Here is a 20218-nt window from a genome sequence, read left to right as displayed (position 1 = left end):
AACCAAATTGCTGCCAGGGACCCTGGAATACTGCAGATCAGTGATATGTAGTCCCAGCAACTATAGATGGGGGCAGGGATGATGCCCTAGGAGGTCTTCCCACATTTGTAATCTATGTAGCTCTACCACATTGCTTTGGCCTGAACAAGCAACTGTGGACTGGCCCTGCTGCCACAATGAGTCAGTATAGGCCACTATCCTCACTGGCCTCTGGGGCTTCAATTTGGAAGAGATTCACACAGGTCAGGGATGTCCTATTCCAGAGCAGGGGTTGCTGGTCAGCAGGGACAAGAGCAACTGGATCTTTGAGGGATTCCAGCAATGGTAAATCAACCTGGTGTTTAGAGAGCACTGCAGCAGCTTTGGGCAAGATCCAGAAAAATGCTGCCACCCTTTTGAGGACTGAAATGGGCTTCCCTGATCAGGGAGGGCCTGGGTCTGGTAGGACAGGCTGCAATATATCTCAGGGTTTATACTGTGTGGTTCTCTGTATCTACAGAAATCTCTGGACAACATCTGGCAGGCTCTGCTGGAGCTGGAGCTGCTTCCATAGCAGGTGCCACACCAACACTTCATACTTGGCCAGAAGTAAAACATTGATACGGGCTTATTAATGGTCAGGTGGAAAAGCCAAAGTTTGGGGATGTGGGGAAAAAGCTGGGAAATTTTAGGCAGTACAGAGGCAAAGAGAAAAGGCCCAGGGCTCCCCTATTGTGGAGCAATATCTAAAAGCAGGCCAGGAACTCATTATCCAAAGATAAACGATAGAAAGGCACCTAAGGATGGCACACTGAGGCCATGTGTGATTCCCCAGGCAATGGATAAAGTCTACTGAAAAGTTGAAAGGTAGCCAGACCTCGGTGGCTCATGCCTGAAATCCCAACCAATCTGGAGGATCTCAGCCATTAGATAAAAGGCGAATATTTTTCCATGAGACCCTATCTCGAAAAAACCCTTCACAAAAAAGGGTTGGTGGAGTAGCTCAAGGTGTAGGCCCAGAGTTCAAGCCCTAGTAATGCAAAAAAAAAAAAAAGTTGAAAGCTGGAGAAGGTAGAGGCAAAGCCACTGGATGGGGGTTTGCGATTTGTTCATAGTGATATTTCTTCTCTGCAGTGAACTGCCTGTCCTCCCATGAACTCTAGAGTCAAAGGGATGAAAGCTTCATCATTTCAAAGGAGCCATTAGATAAAAGAAATGTTTGTTTTCTAGGCTTTGAAAACATGGAGAAGGGTGTATTATAAGCTGCCACAGGAACTTCCCTACAAATCATGGGAGCCTTCAGTGAGGAAATGCATGCATTTGTATCCTCCAACTTAAAGGTACCTTGGGACTTTCAAGCCTAGGAGCAGCAGGTGACAGGAATGTAAAGTTGTAGGGTATTGTTTTAGGTTCAGGAACTCTGGGTCCAGGGAAAGAGAGGGAGCCAAGTATTCAGGGGATTCTGACCTTGGTTCTTCTGGGCAGATGTGGAGTTGTTCTTCCTCCTCTTCTGATGATTCACAGGAATCCCAGGCTCCTCAAGACTTGAAGAAGTCAGAGTTCCTGCATCCTCAGACACATTTGGTGCTTGAAATTCCTGCTCTTGTTGGAGATGATTAGGCCAGTGATGCTGGATACCCATGGCACCAGTTGACTGAGTTATAAATTTCTGAACCTTTAATTGTGACACTGTGCAGCCAGATACCAATGACAGGTCTCTGGAGTACTGGGAACAAAGTTCCTGACTCTGATTAAAAGATAAACTGGATGTAGACATCTCTAGGTGAGAAAAGCTCTGTGATGGCTTCAATAAAGTGGGGGAGACTTGGTTGCTCTCACCACTGTCCAGCAGCTGCTGAATCTCCAGAGCCATGGCATTGCAGATTTGGCAGCAGGGATCTGCACACAGGAGCCGCCGTACACTTCCCTTCTGAGGAAGCCAGCCCTGGCTGGGAAGGGAAAATGGCAACTGTTAATGATGAAGTGACATCTGCCTCCTTGGAAGAGTGTGACTAGGGATTGGTGTACATTTCTAGCCCTACAAATCCTGGGTCTACAACCCCTGGGTCTACTCCACTGCTTTTCTCCCTAGGAAAATACTTCTTGGCAAGGTATGGTGGTCCTGGCTGAGGATCTGGGGCCAGGTCTCAGAAAACTCTCAGAACAGAAAGCTGGAGTCAGTTCAATGCTGACATTGTTGAGAATCTCAACTAGGAGAAAGGAACCAGGCAGATGGAGGAGACAAGTGGTTAGCTGATGGGGCATTACCAAGAACATCACCAGGTAGGACCTGGTTCAGTTTCACTCAGGGAAAAGAACCTGAAGCATGGTAGTCAGTACATCCAAATTGTGGGAATGTGATCCTCATTTCAAAGACTGTGGATGCCCCTGCTCTCCTACCCAGCATCTGGTGAGAATCAGTCCCATTCTCTAGAAATCTTAGGGAGAGGATTAGATGATAGGCTGAGGTTGTCCCAGGAAGTGGCCTTTCTGGACAGACCAGAGGAGATACTGTCATCAGAGTGTAGCCAGACCCAGGATTTTGTTCTTGAAAGGGTGTAGCTGAAAAGAGAATATGACAATGGTAACTTCTTTATGCAAAATTCATTCTCTTGACTGGATAATTTGTATTGTGGCTGAGTGCATCCAATAATGTCTTTTACAAACTATGTGCTAGTTAATCCTGAATTGCAGAACTACTATGACTCTAGCACAAAGTAGAATTGGGTGACTCTGCCCTTTTGAGACATCCGAACTCCCCTTTACTTCAGCAACCTGTCAACCTTCTTAACTAGTCAACCAGCCTCCACAGTGTATGCTTTCCTCCCAGCCATGATCCCTCTCTCCTCATTCCTGCCCCCATGCCAGGCCAAGAAATTATCATGGGCCAGGCTGGGACTTGGGAGACTGCAAAGAACAAAAGGTCACCTTTTCATGACAGAGAGCAGCTTCTGTAGCTTCTCAGTTTCTTCCTGGAAGGTTCTCTTAACTGAGGAACCAAGACACAGTGTTAGGTAGAACAGAAAAAGGATTTGGGGGCATCCTATGGAAAGCTGAAGGCCTCTGTATGAGAGGAAACTGCAAATCCTGAGCCAATGCTCTAAGTCACATCTGTAAAGTACTTGACTATTTACAATACGTCCCATACCTAATCTCATTTGACTCTCACAACCACATTGTGAGTGAGGCAAGGCCACTGATATTATGCCCATTTTATGGAGAACAAGACTGAAAGATGAAGTGTCATCCACGTGGTTGTAAAACTAGCAAATGACCCAGTTAAGGACATCTTCTCTACTTTCTCTTTCTTCATTCCCAGGAAGGCAAGCTATAGAATTTTGGAATATTCCTAGGCTCTAATTTCCACCCAAATAAGTCTTCATTATCATTGTTGTTATTGAGGGTTTTGAAGCCTGGTTAGAAGCACCTCTTCCAGAACCAGAAATGATAGCACTAAGAACTATGAGAACCTCACCCAAGTGGAAGGGAGTCAGAGGAGAGATTGGGGCTTTACCTTTTTGTGTTCTCTCTCTAGACCTTTGTTTGACTCTTTGGTGATGCTTAAAGACAAAAACAGAATGTGAAGCTGGGACATCATTTTCGTTTCACGTCTAAAATGATAAAAAAAAAAAGCCATACACATTTTCCAGTCTTTTTCTATATTCCAGTTTTATACTCTTCTATCTTCTCTGTCCACACTATTTTTTACCTCAAACTTTTCCTTCCCTGCTTATTTCTGACTCACCTAAAGGCTCTTCCTTCCATACCCCATACCTTTTTCTCCAGTCGCATGAACACATTCAGGATGAGATTAGGAAGAAATTAAAGAAACAAATTAAAGGTTGAATGATACTAATAACCAAAGGACTTCAGTCATCAAAGGCCTTAAATGGCTACCAACCAGGATTGTGACACAAATTGTTCTGGGATCCAGTGAAGAAATACTCATTAAAAAAAAAATCAAGGGGTGCTGGCTGTGGTGCTGTCTGTCTATAATCCTAGTTACTCAGAAGGTGGAGACAGGAAGATCAAGAGTTTGAGGCCAGCCCAGACAAATTAACCCAGACCCTATCTCAAAAACAACATAAAGGCCAGGTGTGGTGGCTCATACCTGTATACTAGCTACTCAGGAGGAAGAGGACAGTCCAAGCAAAAAGTTAGCAAAACCCTATCTCAACCAATAAGCTGGACATGGTGGTACTTTCATGCCATCTCAGCTATGTGGCAGGCATAAACAGGAGGATCATAGTCTAGGCTGACCTGGGCAAAACTGTGAACCCTACCTGAAAAATAACTAAAGCAAAAAGAGCTGAGGGTGTGGCTCAAGTGGTAGAATGCCTGCCTAGCAAGTGTTAGGCCCTGACTTCTAACTCCAATACCACCAAGTTTTTTCTTAATCCCAACATAAATAAATAAATAGAGGCAAAATGACTGGGAGCACAGTTTAAGTGCTTTGCCCAGTAAGCAGGAAGCCCTGGATTCAATCCCTAGTAACACCCCCCCCAAAAAATAAGGGGTAAGGGTATCAAGTGAGGGGATAAAATCTTCTTGTGGAAGGCTTATTGATTCAGGCATGGTCACAGTGTTTCCCTACCTGGCAACAGCTCTTGTTTGGTCCCAATCTTAATTCTTGGCGTCCCTTTTTCACTTGCCAAATAATTAATGCAATGATGAAGATGGATCCATAGGCATATAAAGGATATCCTGCATCCCACAGAACAAAGGTAGGGCTCAACATGATCTAAACCTCACTGGCCATCCGTCTTCTTTGGCCTCCAGGGTGTTAGAACCTAATGCCTCCAGATTCCAGACCTTGTCATCTCTGCCTCACAGAGGATAGATCCAAAAACTACATCACAAAGCCTCCTGTTCCACAAAGCAGGCATAGCATCACAGACCTTTATCTTAAAGAAGCTCATGTGTTGGACTGGAGGTGTGACTCAAGAGGTAATGCACCTGCTTTGCAAACACGAAGCCCTCAGTTCAAACCCCCACCCCAGCCATCTCGCAGCAAAAGATGAAACTTATGTGGCAATCCAAATGAGGGTGTCTAGTTGTCTGTATAAGCTGCAGAGCCTGAGATAAACGATGCTAAAGTCACAAACAGCATATACCCCTTTGTGCTGTCTGTCCTCCCTACATCCTGATAGTTCAGCTCTCTATTAATTCAATAGTCTGGCACCCATCTCCAGATAACGGAGTCCTTGTGTACACTTGAAGAGAGCTAATGACAGTCAAAGGAACTCCATGAACTGCATCATCTCTTTCCTATTTTTGGTGTCATAGGCAATGATGGGTGGGTCAGATCAAGAGGTTCAGGAAGAGGATCATGAAAGGTGTGTTAAGAAAATCCCAAAGCTGCTGCACTTTTAAATATTCCTGAGTTAAAGGACTCCTCCAAGGCTGTGTGGTCCAGTTTGAGATGAGCAGGAAAAAATTAGAAACACTGCCTTCTATGGAGCCACATGAATGATGTTCACTTCTAGAACTCTGTCCACGTCTTGATTTTCCAAAATGCCTCTATGAATCTTATAGATTCTGGCTTAATCATAGACATAGGTTATTGGCAAGACTTTTGACTAAGGGCTGCAAATCTTTAGTTGAATCCATCATGGTTCAGAAGGTTCAGAATGTTTGACTGAACAAGTTGTTTTTGAAAATCTGAATTTGAATGCTCTTAGGCAGCCAGATTTCCCACATTCAACCCCAGTACCTGCCATTCCTCTGCTCATTGATCTACACATTAAAGCTAACTTGATGGCCTCTGGAGCCATGATGATATGCTTCCAGTGCTCCAAGATTTCTGAGTTTCCTGGAAGTTCCTGTCCAGTTTGTTAAGTACTGTGTGTTCTGTGCTCCAGACCCAGTTCTAGGCAAAAGTTAGAGCACTATTAAATATTTTAAAAACACTGTCTACATTAATAATAACCCTTTATTGTAAGCTGTCTCAGAGCTGAGAAGTTAGAGCTATGTGCTGAGCTAACAACAACAACAAAAAAGCCTTATCCTTTTTTGCAGAGCAGGCTTTAGTTTATTTACTGATATGGTACTCACTGATGGAAGTGGATGGCAGAGTGGGCTCAGAGTCTTCCTAAACAATGGCACATGAATGCAGCAGGGCCTGTCATTTGTAATCATATGGGTATGACTATCATATCATTGCACTTCCTAACTCATGCTTTGAAAGCAAACAAGGGAGACAAAGAATATGGAAAGCCTCTGCAGGCTCCAGAGAGCTACACAACCATAAAGGACCCTCACTTATTTATTTGGAAACCTGTTTAAGTCAGACCCTGTTTACGTTATAATGCTGCAGTGACACAAATATTGTCATGGAAATTCTTCAGGAAATTTTCCTGTCTGTCAGTTCATAAATTTTTCATAAGAAAATTCTTAGGCTGGGTGCTGGTGGCTCACACCTGTAATCCTAGCTACTCACGAAGCCAAGATCAGGAGGATCTTGATTCAAGGCAAACCCCAGGCAAATAGTTTGAAAGACCCTATCTTGAAAAAAACAAAAGGGCTGGCGGAGTGGCTCAAGCTGTAAGAGCGTCTGCCTAGCAAGCATGAGGCCCTAAATTCAAAATCCTAAAAAGAAAAAAATCCTGAAAGACATGCCACAAGACATGTGAGTTTCACTGTCTCATACTCAAAAAACACCAGTGAATACCGAAGATGTACCCAAGGCACTGGGGACAGGACACATCACTACTTTTATAAATGAGCATCTTTGTTAATGTCCAGAGCCAAAACTTCCAGGAGTTCAGAAGAACTAGAGGCACTAGAGGGCAGCACCAGCTCACCTAATCCTGAACAATCTCAGTGACAGGAACTTTGTAAGGTCATCTGCTCTAGTGGCTCTCAATCGCGGTCTTATATCAGAATCTCTAGGGGGCTAATAAAAATACATATTTTCTGGCCTCGCCCCAGACCACTGAGTCAGAATTTCTAGGGGCAGGGTCCAGCAATCTATATATTAAATAAGTGTTAAAATGAATCCTTAAGCAGTAGGGCAGTAGGTTACCTATATGTATTTAGGAACAAATGACCCCCAAAAAAGGCAACAATTCTCTATTATTAGGCCTTGATGAGACTCTGATGAAAACATGTCCCTATCCTTACACTCAAAGTTTGATTCAATGTTAGGGGAATGTCATTTATGGACACCCTAGGGAGCCCAAGGAAACAGGTTAAGAAACTTGAGTGTGATTTATGCCAGGGACAGGGTCCTCACCAAGGAAAGATTCCTTCATATTCTAAGAAGCTAAACAAGGAAAGAGAGAGAGAATTAAAAGAGTGAGTCACCACAAATTCCAAAGGTATTAAAGGAATAATAAATTCATAATATGGACATTTTAATATCTATAAAATTGATAACAGTGAGATGAACTGCTATGTCTTGAGTATGTTCCCTCATAATTTGTATATAGAAAGATAATCCTCAATGAGGGTGTCAGAGGTGTTAATGCCACTATAAAAGGGTTTGTAGGAGTGAGTTCTCTCTCTTCTGCTCTTCTGTCACCTGGGGGCCACAACAAGAAGGCCCTCATCAGTTGCTGGTGCCTTTACTTTGGACTTTCCAGCCTCCAGAACTGAGAGAGTAAACTTCTGCTCTTTATAAATTACATAGTCTGTGGTATCCTATTGTAGCAGCACAAAATAGACTAAAGCATGGAAAAATTCTTTGAAAAACACAAACTATCAAAAATTACTCAAGCAGGATGTGATAGCTCCCACCTGTATCCCATTATTTGGAAGCAAAGATAGGAGGATCACAATTCAAGGAAAGAAAAAGCAAAGAAAAGCAAAAGCAAAAAAAAAGGTTAGCAATACCCTATCTCAAAGAACAAGCCAGCACATAGTGATGCACACCTATCATCCCACCTACGAGAGAGGTGTAGTGAAGTCCAAGGCTAGCTCCAGACAAGAAGATGAGATCCTATCTGAAAAATAACTAAAGCAAGAAAGACTGGAAATGGAGCTCCTGTGATAGAGTGCTTGCCTGAAAAGTGCAAAGTCCTGAGTTCAAACCCCAGTACTGAAAAAAAAAAGCAAATAAACAAAAAAAATTTAAGAAGAAACAGAAAATTTGAATAGCCTTAAATCTATTTGAAGAAAATGCATTTGTATTTAAAATTTTATCACAAGAAAAAACCCAAATTAGTAGAATTAGGAATGCAAAAGGGGAGATAACAACAAACACCATGGAAGTCCAGGAAATCATCAGAGACTACTTTGAGAACCTATATTCAAATAAATTTGAAAATCTAAAAGAAATGGACAGATTTCTAGATACATATGATCATCCAAAACTGAACCAAGAGGAAATTAATCACCTGAATAGACCTATAACACAAAATGAAATTGAAGCAGCAATCAAGAGTCTCCCCAAAAAGAAAAGTCCAGGACCTGATGGATTCTCTGCTGAATTCTATCAGACCTTTAAAGAAGAACTGATACCAACCCTCCTTAAACTGTTCCATGAAATAGAAAGGGAAGGAAAACTGCCAAACACATTTTATGAAGCCAGTATTATACTTATCCCTAAACCAGGCAAAGACACCTCCAAAAAGGAGAACTATAGGCCAATCTCCTTAATGAACATTGATGCAAAAATCCTCAACAAAATAATGGCAAATCGAATTCAGCAACACATCAAAAAGATTATTCACCACCACCAGGTAGGCTTCATCCCAGGGATGCAGGGGTGGTTCAACATACGAAAATCAATAAACGTAATAAACCACATTAACAGAAGCAAAGACAAAAACCACTTGATCATCTCAATAGATGCAGAAAAAGCCTTTGATAAGATCCAACATCATTTCATGATAAAAGCTCTAAGAAAACTAGGAATAGAAGGAAAGTTCCTCAACATTATAAAAGCTATATATGACAAACCTACAGCCAGCATTATACTTAACGGAGAAAAATTAAAACCATTCCCTCTAAAATCAGGAACCAGACAAGGATGCCCACTATCTCCACTCCTATTCAACATAGTACTGGAATTCCTAGCCAGAGCAATTAGGCAAGAAGAAGGAATAAAAGGAATACAAATAGGTAAAGAAACTGTCAAAATATCCCTATTTGCAGACGACATGATCCTATACCTTAAAGACCCAAAAAACTCTACTCAGAAGCTTCTAGACATCATCAATAGCTATAGCAAGGTAGCAGGATATAAAATCAACATAGAAAAATCATTAGCATTTCTATACACTAACAATGAGCAAATGGGAAAAGAATGTATGAAAACAATTCCATTTACAATAGCCTCAAAAAAAATCAAATACCTAGGTGTAAACCTAACAAAAGATGTGAAAGACCTCTACAAGGAAAACTATACACTTCTGAAGAAAGAGATTGAGGAAGACTATAGAAAGTGGAGAGATCTCCCATGCTCATGGATTGGTAGAATCAACATAGTAAAAATGTCGATACTCCCCAAAGTAATCTACATGTTTAATGCAATTCCCATCAAAATTCCAATGACATTCATTAAAGAGATTGAAAAATCTACTGTTAAATTTATATGGAAACACAAGAGGCCACGAATAGCCAAGGCAATACTCAGTCAAAAGAACAATGCAGGAGGTATCACGATACCTGACTTCAAACTATATTACAAAGCAATAACAATAAAAACAGCATGGTACTGGCACAAAAACAGACGTGAAGACCAGTGGAACAGAATAGAGGATCCAGATATGAAGCCACACAACTATGAGCAACTTATCTTTGACAAAGGAGCTAAAAATATACGATGGAGAAATAGCAGCCTCTTCAACAAAAACTGCTGGGAAAACTGGTTAGCAGTCTGCAAAAAACTGAAACTAGATCCATGTATATCACCCTATACCAAGATTAACTCAAAATGGATCAAGGATCTTAATATCAGACCCCAAACTCTTAAGTTGATACAAGAAAGAGTAGGAAATACTCTGGAGTTAGTAGGTATAGGTAAGAACTTTCTCAATGAAACCCCAGCAGCACAGCAACTAAGAGATAGCATAGATAAATGGGACCTCATAAAACTAAAAAGCTTCTGTTCATCAAAAGAAATGGTCTCTAAACTGAAGAGAACACCCACAGAGTGGGAGAAAATACTTGCCAATTATACATCAGACAAAGGACTGATAACCAGAATATACAGGGAACTTAAAAAACTAAATTCTCCCAAAACTAATGAACCAATAAAGAAATGGGCATGTGAACTAAACAGAACTTTCTCAAAAGAAGAAATTCAAATGGCCAGAAAACACATGAAAAAATGCTCACCATCTCTAGCAATAAAGGAAATGCAAATTAAAACCACACTAAGATTCCACCTCACCCCTGTTAGAATAGCCATCATCAGCAACACCACCAACAACAGGTGTTGGCGAGGATGCGGGGAAAAAGGAACCCTCTTACACTGTTGGTGGGAATGTAGACTAGTACAACCACTCTGGAAAAAAATTTGGAGGCTACTTAAAAAGCTGGACATCGATCTACCATTTGATCCAGCAATACCACTCTTGGGGATATACCCAAAAGACTGTTACTCCAGAGGCACCTGCACATCCATGTTTATTGCGGCACTATTCACAATAGCCAAGTTATGGAAACAGCCAAGATGCCCCAGCACTGACGAATGGATTAAGAAAATGTGGTATCTACACACAATGGAATTTTATGCAGCCATGAAGAAGAACGAAATGTTATCATTCGCTGGTAAATGGATGGAATTGGAGAACATCATTCTGAGTGAGGTTAGCCTGGCTCAAAAGACCAAAAATCGTATGTTCTCCCTCATATGTGGACATTAGATCAAGGGCAAACACAACAAGGGGATTGGACTATGAGCACATGATAAAAGCGAGAGCACACAAGGGAGGGGTGAGGATAGGTAAGACACCTAAAAAACTAGCTAGCATTTGTTGCCCTTAATGCAGAGAAACTAAAGCAGATACCTTAAAGCAACTGAGGCCAATAGGAAAAGGGGACCAGGAACTAGAGAAAAGGTTAGATCAAAAAGAATTAACCTAGAAGGTAACACCCACGCACAGGAAATCAATGTGAGTCAATGCCCTGTATAGCTATCCTTATCTCAACCAGCAAAACCCCTTGTTCCTTCCTATTATTGCTGATACTCTCTCTACAACAAAATTAGAGATAAGGGCAAAATAGTTTCTGCGGGGTATTGAGGGGGGGAGCGGGAGGGGGTGGAGTGGGTGGTAAGGGAGGGGGTGGGGGCAGGGGGGAGAAATGAACCAAGCCTTGTATGCACATATGAATAATAAAAGAAAAATGAAAAAATAAATAAATAAATAAAATTTTATCACAAAATATTCTTGTCATAAAGAAAACTTCAGGCTCATATTTTTTCAGTGGGTAAATTCTAATAAATATTTAAGGAAGAAATAACACCAATTTCACACCAATTCTTTCAAAATTTAAAGAGAAGGGAATACTTCTCAATTCATTGTCTGAAGCCAGCATTGCCTTGATACCAAACCCAGATAGATATGACAAGAATAGAAATCTACAGAGCAATAATCTTCATGAATACATGAAAACTTCTTACTATTTTAGCAAATAGAATCTAACAATGGAATGCATAATACAGAAATGCAGGATTGCTTTAACACTCAAAAATTGATCACTGTTTGATGCCAGTGGCTCATGCCTATAATCCTAGCTGCTTGGGAGGCTGAGATAAGGAGGATCACAGTTGAGGCTAGGACAGGAAAATAGTTCTTGGGATCCTATCTCTAAAGTAACTGGATTAAAATGGACTGGAGGTGTGGCTTAAACAATAGAGTGCCTGCTTTGAAGCAAGAAGCCCTGAGTTCAAACTTCAGTCCCACCAAAAACAAATAAAAATAATAAAGAAAAAAGAAAAATTTATCACTGAAATTCACCATGATATAGGGACTAGGTAGGGAGTTAGGAAACCTGGTGGCTGAGAATCATGCCTTGGATATTGGTAAGGAATCATACCCCACACTGTTGATGTTGTCAGAACATCTTGTGACATACTGCAGGGTTTTGCTGACCCACAGTCCTGCAGAAAATGACAACCTCAGTCTGACCATCCAAGGCCATGAACTCTTCCATCTGACATGTGGGAGGCGTTGATGACACATTACTCAGTTTTCCAGAACTAACCACCTCCATGTGTGCAAACCCCAATAAAAGCTTGAGGTCCTGGGACCTCCAGCGCAGTGCTCCTTGTTGAATCTGCCTATCCTCTATATGGAGAGTGCACTTTTGCTTTGCTTTTCATTAATAAACCTGTTCCTGCTTAATTCTCATCTGTGTCAATAGACACAGAGAATTTAAGTATACTTAAATTCATTTTCTGATGACACCAGAACTTTCTGGCCCCAGACTCAGTGACCCAAATCTGGTGACAAGCCAAACCAGGAAACTTGAGGAGACCTCTACTCAGGAGCAGATGACATTATTCTCTTCTGATTTTGGTAAGCCTACCTGATTCTTTATCAATATGGGGGAAAGGGAACCATCTTGTCAGTTTTACTTTTTCATTCTGGACTGTTATTTTGCAAAACTTGCACTAAAATATGATAAACTTAGAGCTAAATCTCACAAAAGATGTGAAAGATTTATACACTGAAAATAAAGAAATACTTCTCAGAAAATTTAAAGACATCCACAAATGGAGAGATATACCTTGTTCAAAGATCAGAAGGCTGTATAATATTAAGATGTCATTGATTCCCAAATTGTTCAGTGCAATCCACATCAAAATCCCAGTAGGCTTTTGTAGAAGTTGATAATCTGATTCTAAAATTTATATGGTAGTGCAAAGATCTTAGAATAGTAAAATCAACTTTGAAAAACAAGACTAAAGTTGGAGTCTGGTCTTGATACTTCTTATAAGCTAGAGTAATCAAAATAGTGTGGGACCAGCATAAAATTGACAAATAGATCAGTGGAACTGAGACAGATCAGAGGGACTCAACCCTCCCTAGGACACTGGGTCAGAAGATAAGCTCTGTTAAGCATGTTAAATACTGTTGAGAATTTCTGTGTTGAGCTCTTTAAGTCTTTAATGTAAGCACCCTATAATGTTTTTTCTGTGAATGAGCATAATCACTGGCAGCAGGCCATTCAGGCTTTTTAAAAAGCATTTTTATTAGCATATATTAGTTGTACAGGGGATTTCACTGTGACATTTCCATATATACTTGCAATGTACCTTTGTTAGTTTCATCCCCATCATCATTCTCCCTCATCCCTCTTACACCTACTTAGAATGACTTCTACAGGTTTCACTGTTCTATTTCATACAAGTATATAAGGTACATCAACCATATTCACCCTCCTTAACTTCTTCATTCACCCCCCTCCACACTAGGACCTACCTCCTAACAGGACCTATTTTACATTCCTACCTTTCATTATTTAAGTGTATATTCATTTTTTCAAAGGGATTTTGCCATGGTATTTCACCTGTGAATACACTGTACTTTAATCAGATTGACCCTTCTATTATTCTTCCTTATGCTTCCCCCACTCCCATCCCCTATTATTCAACAGCTTTCAGTGCATTTTGTTATGCCTTCTTCCTATACTGATGCAATATATTTCAATGTTATTCACTGTCATTCAGGCTTTTGGATGTTAGAGTAGAGACTCTTCTCTTATGAGACTCCTCTCTTATAACTGGCAACCTGGAGTGGGGAACTGTCAGCTAGGTAGCCCCTTCTCTGGACTGGCTGCTATGTACACATTATGATCATTTTGAGAACAGTTCAACTGCAAGAACTGTTGAAACTGAAGCCATGACTCCAGTCACAATTGCTCCAGACAACCTGCATCAGCCCTAAAAGCTAGCATTCCTAGCAACACAAAGCCTCAGTAAACTTGAGGTGACCCTGCAGCTACTCTTGCTCAAGATGAGATGGTAGCACCTCCTCTGTAATTCAGCAAGAAGCCAGAGATTGGTGCAGTGCAGGACTTGTGATTGATCCTTATGCAAGGTCTGTGATTTGCTTCCTATGTGGGGCCTGTGATTGGTAGAACTGGAAGTTGTGCTGTGACTGGTGCAAGTAAAATCCTTCATTTGCATGCTACATTCGTGCCACATACACCATCCTGGCTCAGCTGGACAACTCTCCTCTGTTGGACTGTGGTGCTGCAACATGAGGCCCAATAAAAGGCTTCTCCCAAGTGGTCTTTTCTTGCCTACTTGTGGCCTTTATCATGGTAGAGCAGGCTGATCTGGAAACATGAAGAGGAAACAGTGGGAGCAGTAATAGTGGTGATAAGGTGACTGAAGTATTCCAGAGAGCAATCAGGGGCAGAGAGGACAAAGGGTAGTGGAAGTGCAGAGATGGCTGTGAAGAACTGAAGATGAGAGACTTTGGACCCTGGTTGCTGGAAGAGTTTCAGGGAGTTGCCAGGTCCTAAGGGCCAAGGACCCCAACCCTGAAGGCCCAAGAGGTTTACCACTAGTAATTGTAAGAGTTGAGGGCCTAACGCCTGAGATTTGGGAGCCATTGGTCCTAATTGGGTTATTAATCCATAACCAATGCTATGCTACAGCACTAGCTAGTGATGATTTCTGCTACCACCAGCTGCTGCTAAGAGCTGAGAACTACATTAACTTCCAAGTGCAGGGCCATGTGCAATCAAAGCCCAGAGCCTCTAACCTGAACACCTAGAACCATGAGTTCTCAGGACTTGGAGCTGTGAGTCTCTGAGTCTGTCACCTTAGCTCATAAACCTTTCAGACTCAAGGTCTGCCAGCTCTAAAAGAGCTACTCATGAACAAAAGGACCCCAACTAGCTGAGTAACAGAACAAAAATAAAGAATACATAGATCCACACATAGACAGACAAATGACTTTCGACAGTGGTGCAAAAGCAATTCAGTGAAAAAGGACAGTCTTTTCAAACAGTGGCTCTGGAAGAATTGATATCAATATTCAAAAGTAATTCACTTCAATCCAGTCCTCTCACCATATACAAATATTAATGCAAAATGAACCAGAGACTCAATAATGGGAATGTACTTAGTACCATTGAACTTAAAATGGTTAAAATAGTAAATTTTGTGTAATGTACATTTTATGATAAAAAATGATAGGTACTTGACAAAAGTATTTATAAACATATATGAGTCGTGGCTATTCGTGTGCTAATACTTATCCAGTATAGCAGAATAAGAGACAGTATTTGCAATTAATTTAAAAACATTTTAAAACATTTTTGCTGATTTTTTAGTTTTTCCTTAGGAAATACAGGATATTCTTTAAAAAAAAAAAAAGTATTGGGCTGGAGGCATGGCTGAAGTGGTAGAATGACTGCCTAGCAAGAGCAAAGCCCTGAGTTCAAACACCAGTACCACCAAAAAAATTAGTGTTAAATATACAAATATAGAAGTCTTTACAAATGTCATTTAAAATTAAAGCATTTAGTTTTAACTTAATGGATTTATTTATGTAATTCTATTTGCATTTACTAATAAGAGTACAAAATGAACATTTGTCAATAAAAAATGTTCTACTGGATGCAGCTCTGCTAGTAAGTCAAGACTATAATGAAATGATCTAGTTTCTTCAACAATAACTTTTTTCTTTTTTTTTTTGGCAGTACTGAGGCTTGAACTCAGGGCCTCACACTTGCTAGGCAGACACTCTACCACTTGCCACTTGAGCCACTACACCAGCCCTTTTTTTGTGTGTTGGGTATTTTTGAGAGAGGGTCTTATGAATTATTTGCCTGGGCTGGCCATAAACAATCTCTACCTTCCTAGTAGCTAGGATTGCAGGTGTGAACCACCACTGCCCAGCTTCAACAGTAATTTTTTTGGCGGTACTGGGGCTTGAATTCAGAGTCTACGCCTTGAGCTACTCTGTCAGCCCTTTTTTGTGATGGGTTTTTTTCAAGATAGGATCTTGTGAACTATTTGCTCAGGCTGGCTTTAAGCTGTGATCCTCCTGATTTCTACCTCCTGAGTAGCTAGGATTACAGGTGTGAACCACTGGCAGCTGGCCTTCAATTTTTAAGAAAAGAAAAAGAGCAATGGAGCAGAACCTATGTATTAAAAGAGACTTAAGAGGCATTTCAACTAATTGCAGTTTATGGATTGTATTTGTTTTCTAATTCCAACTGTAAAAATAAAAATAAATTTATAAGACAATCAAGAGAACTTAAACACTGATTGTATACTTGATGATATTAAGAAATTACCTGACACTGGGTGTGGTGGTACATGCCTGTCATCTCATCTACTGCAGAAGCAAAAATAGGAGGATGGTGGTCCAGGCTCTTCTGGGCAAAGAGTGAGACCATATCTACAAGATAATCAGAGCAAAAGGGATCAGTGGAGTGGCTAAAGCAGTAGAAGACTGGCTTGGCAAGCATAAAGCCCTGAATTCAAACCCCTGAGTTAAAAAAAATTATCATGAACCTTCTAGTTTTAATAATGAAAACTTGATAATATTTAAAGCTTGTATATTTTCAGATGCACACAGAAATATTTGCTGGCATAAGCGATATCTAGGATTTGCCTTAAATTGATGGGAGTGGAAATACTGTGGGGATATAGAAGAAACAAGACTGTCCAAAAATGTTAAATGTTGAAGTTGGGTGACAGGTATGTGGAGGTATGTTATTTTCTTAATCTGGTATTTTGAAATGTACCTTAATATTAATAATTTAAAACAATTTTCCAAAACAACATGCTTTAAAACACCTTACTAAAATAGCAAAAACTGTCACAAAATAGAGGCATGTTAAAAAAAAAACCTAGAAGAATGGATTTTGAATATTTTCACCACAAAGAAATGAAAAATGTTTGAAGAAAAATATGCTTTTCCTGATATGAACATCACACAATGTATATATGTATTGAAATATCACAATATACCCCATAAATAAGTACAATGTTTATGTGTAAGCTTTTTAAAGATAAATAAACTTAAGTAGAAACGCCTTCAAATTAATAATATACATATGAAGCTTTTCATAATAAAAACAATTGTATTTTGAGCCAGGTGTGCTAGTGCACACCTATAGTAATTTCAGCACTAAGGGAAGACTGACGCAAAAGGATTGTAAGTTTGAGGCCAGCCTGGGCTACATGGTGAATTCCAAGGCAGCCTGGGCTCCGTGGCAAAACACTATCTCAAAAAAAGAAAAAAGATTAAATTTTATTCATGTCTTATAAACAACATGTGTTACTATATTGCAAAAATGAATTTTTAGTCTATTATATAAAATGTGTTATTTTATTAAATATTACTGAAAGTTACCCACTTAACTGAAGAAAATAATTACTTTTCCATCTGCCTTAAATAATACATTTAAGGACTGGTAGAGTGGCTCAAGTGATAAAGTGCCTGCCTAGTAAGTGTGAGGCCCTGAGTTCAAACCCCAGTACCACACACACATACACACAAAAAAGAAATCTGAGTCATGAGTTCAAAAACGTTTCTAGGATCTACATCTTCTTCCCACAATTTAAAGAAATGTTTCTAAATTTCTGAAATTTAATACCTGTCTATGAAAGATTTCAGAGAAAAAGGAAAGAGATTTCATGCAAGGAAGAGACTGCATAGGGATGATATCAAGAGACCCAGAAAATTTAAAGCAACTCTCTGGATGATAGTGTGAAAAGTTCTCATATAGTAGGTAAATTTGGCCATTGAGGGAAATGGTTTGTTCTAGATAAGGAGCTATAAACAGAGATTGAAGAATTCAGGAACACCACAAGAAAAGAGAAATTAACCTGACTGTTCACACGTCACCTAATTCAGTCCTTACACCAACCAGACCCAGCTATTATCCCACATCACATATGAGGAAAAGGAATCACCCAGAAATAAAGCCACTGGCCCAAGGTCATGCAGCAACTTAGTGATGGATAAAAAATTTTGACTCTAAACTCCCCTACACCATTTCCTTCCAGACTCAGTATGATTTTGAGTAAGATGTCTGATATTGTAGACTACTAATGTTTGCAGTATTTTGGGGGGAGGGGAGAAAATCCTCTTAATGGGATCTTAAATGGGAGCCAAAAGAGAAAGGCTAGACCAAAGATCTCCAGTGTCATACAGTTGCACACCTTATCAGGTGTATGCCTCAGGAGTAACAGAGACATTAGTCTGTCACAGCCTAGTGACACTAGCATCTGCGATTGTCACACTCACACCCTGACAGGCTCATCAGACACCTTCTGACTGGAAAGGAACTAAGAAGAGACTACTCTGACCAGCAGGTGGGACTATGGCAAGTCGTTGGGAGACACATTTCCCAGTGTAATCTAGGAAAATAGAATTCTGACTGGACAGCAGTTGTCTCAGTGGTACAGTTCTCTGAGCCCAGAGAACCTTGACAAAATAGAGCCTTTTACCTGTAAAGCAGAGGAATGCAGGCTCCTGCTTCTCCCCATTCCCAGTTTCTTCTAGTTAGTCCTCACCCTCCTGACCAGCTGCAGAGGCAGAGAAGGCAGTCCTGAACACCAGGATGTATAATGACCATAGTTCTCAGCCTCCTACAGAGGAGAACGAATCTGCCATTTCTCCTTTAAGCTGCTTTCCACTTGCGTGCCTTAGTTTTCTCCCTGTGAGGTGAAAGTGGTATCCATTAAAGGGTACTTATTGACTAAGCATTTTGGGGGACATAAATGTTACCTAAAAGTAAACCCTGATACTTAAAAGTTGCATGTTTTCTGCATAGTAGGAAACAATAGGTATCCACACAATAGCACTCACGGTATCTGAGTGTACCTGGTAGGTGAACTGCTATGTAAATATTCCTGAAAAGGAGAGATTATTTTGGCTGACGTGATCTTGGAAATCTTCAATCTGGTGCTTTAACAGGGGGTATGTTTGTATGTGGAAGTGGAAGAGGGAGTGATCCAAATGCAGGAATCAGCATGAAGTGCTGGTGTCTCTGTGTGAGGATATGTGGGCGTGCAGAGAGATTCCTAAAATATTTATTTTTGCTGACCGCATTTTCTTTTATATAGATCTATTCTTAATTAAGTGCACTTTAGATTTCATTTTGTCTTTGTGTGTGTGTATTTTTCTGCATCTCGTGGACATAAACTGAGGAGCTGGGTCTTCTGAACCTGAGCAAATGTGCTCCTAGGTATAGATGCTGTGTGGGCGCATTTCTCCACAGACTTTCTGGTCTTTGTGGGCGTGTGCACATGCAGTCCTGAGAGGGTGAGAGGGAGAGAGAGGATGGACTAGAAGGGAGAAGAGGGTGGAAAGGGAGTAAGAAGTCGTGAGGGCAGTCTCGGCTCTGAAGCCTGTGTGACTAGACTACACACCATTATGTTTCACATTGATAACCATAGATCTCAGAAGTTCTTTTTAATACTACAACATTTATTGGTAAAATGCAGTGTTACAAAATGCTTTTTTTTTGGCGATACTGGGGTATGAACTCAGGGCCTCAGTTGGGCCATACTTCCATCTACTGTTTTGGTTTTTGTGGGACTGGGATTCAGGCTTCACCCTTGCAAAGCAGGCACTCTACCATTTGAACCACACCTCCAGTCCATTTTACTCTGGATCCTGCAAAAGTACTCACCCAGGGTTCCTCCTGATCTCAGCCTCCCAGATAGCTAGGATTACATGGCACATGGCACATGGACCCAGCTACCTCCAGCTTTTTTGCTTTTAGTTTTTCAGGCTGCCTGAGACCAGTTTCAGACAGTGATCCTCCTACCTATGATGATCATTGGAGTTTCCCCCTCTGCAAGTTTCACCTTTCTCTTCTAACTTATGGAATAAACACCATACCCAACACATAACCTAGAAACAAATACTCAACCTTAGGCTTTTGTCTTTACTGTCAATAAATAGTCAATTCACTTATGGATTCAACAAATTTTAATCTGGTGCCTTTGTTTACATTATAGACATTGATCTATTCACTGTAGAAATAGTGAAAAAACATGCCCTCATGGAGTTCCCATTCAAATGAAGAAAGTAAACAAACAAATAAGAAAAATGTAGTATTGTGTTGAATGCAATAAAGAAAAATAAAGCAGAGGCTGAACCAAGAGTACACACAAGACTTAATCATGTTAAGTGGAGTGGTAGGGGAGGTCTGAGAGGATGAAACTGGAGCAAATACCAGTAAGAGATGAGGCAGCAAATCATGCAGATTGCTCTGGGGAAGTGGCTCAAGTGGCAGAGCGCCTGCCTAGCAACCATGAGACCCTGAGTTCAAACTCCAGTGCTGAAAAAAAAAAATGCAGGTCCTAAGA

General features: G+C 40.5%; 1 protein-coding gene across 1 annotated transcript; it reads right to left on the bottom strand.

Annotated features, from left to right (window-relative positions):
* Positions 1 to 1102: 1102 nt before the first annotated feature.
* Spata31f3 (SPATA31 subfamily F member 3) lies at positions 1103 to 4869 on the bottom strand. Its single transcript, XM_074052636.1, has 4 exons — positions 4574 to 4869; positions 3494 to 3539; positions 2908 to 2968; positions 1103 to 1928 (listed from the first exon to the last, which is right to left on the bottom strand). Exons 1-4 carry the CDS (start codon positions 4715 to 4717, stop codon positions 1391 to 1393), a joined length of 789 nt encoding a protein of 262 aa, XP_073908737.1. The 5' UTR covers positions 4718 to 4869; the 3' UTR covers positions 1103 to 1390.
* Positions 4870 to 20218: the final 15349 nt, after the last annotated feature.

This window comes from Castor canadensis, chromosome 13, assembly GCF_047511655.1.
Source record: "Castor canadensis chromosome 13, mCasCan1.hap1v2, whole genome shotgun sequence".
Classification (NCBI taxonomy): Eukaryota; Metazoa; Chordata; class Mammalia; order Rodentia; family Castoridae; genus Castor; species Castor canadensis.
The sequence above is the reverse complement of the archived record's forward strand: the minus strand, read 5'-3'. Positions and strand labels throughout refer to the sequence as shown.

What these genes read in the sequence shown, in the direction of transcription:
- Spata31f3 (XM_074052636.1), bottom strand. Translation starts at nt 4,717, where the DNA reads ATGTTGAGCCCTACCTTTGTTCTGTGGGATGCAGGATATCCTTTATAT. An exon ending in TAGAGAGAGAACACAAAAAG is followed by an intron (nt 2,969 to 3,493) that starts GTAAAGCCCCAA and finishes TTGGTTCCTCAG; the next exon opens with TTAAGAGAACCTTCCAGGAA. An exon ending in CTGCTCTCTGTCATGAAAAG is followed by an intron (nt 1,929 to 2,907) that starts GTGACCTTTTGT and finishes TTCCCTTCCCAG; the next exon opens with CCAGGGCTGGCTTCCTCAGA.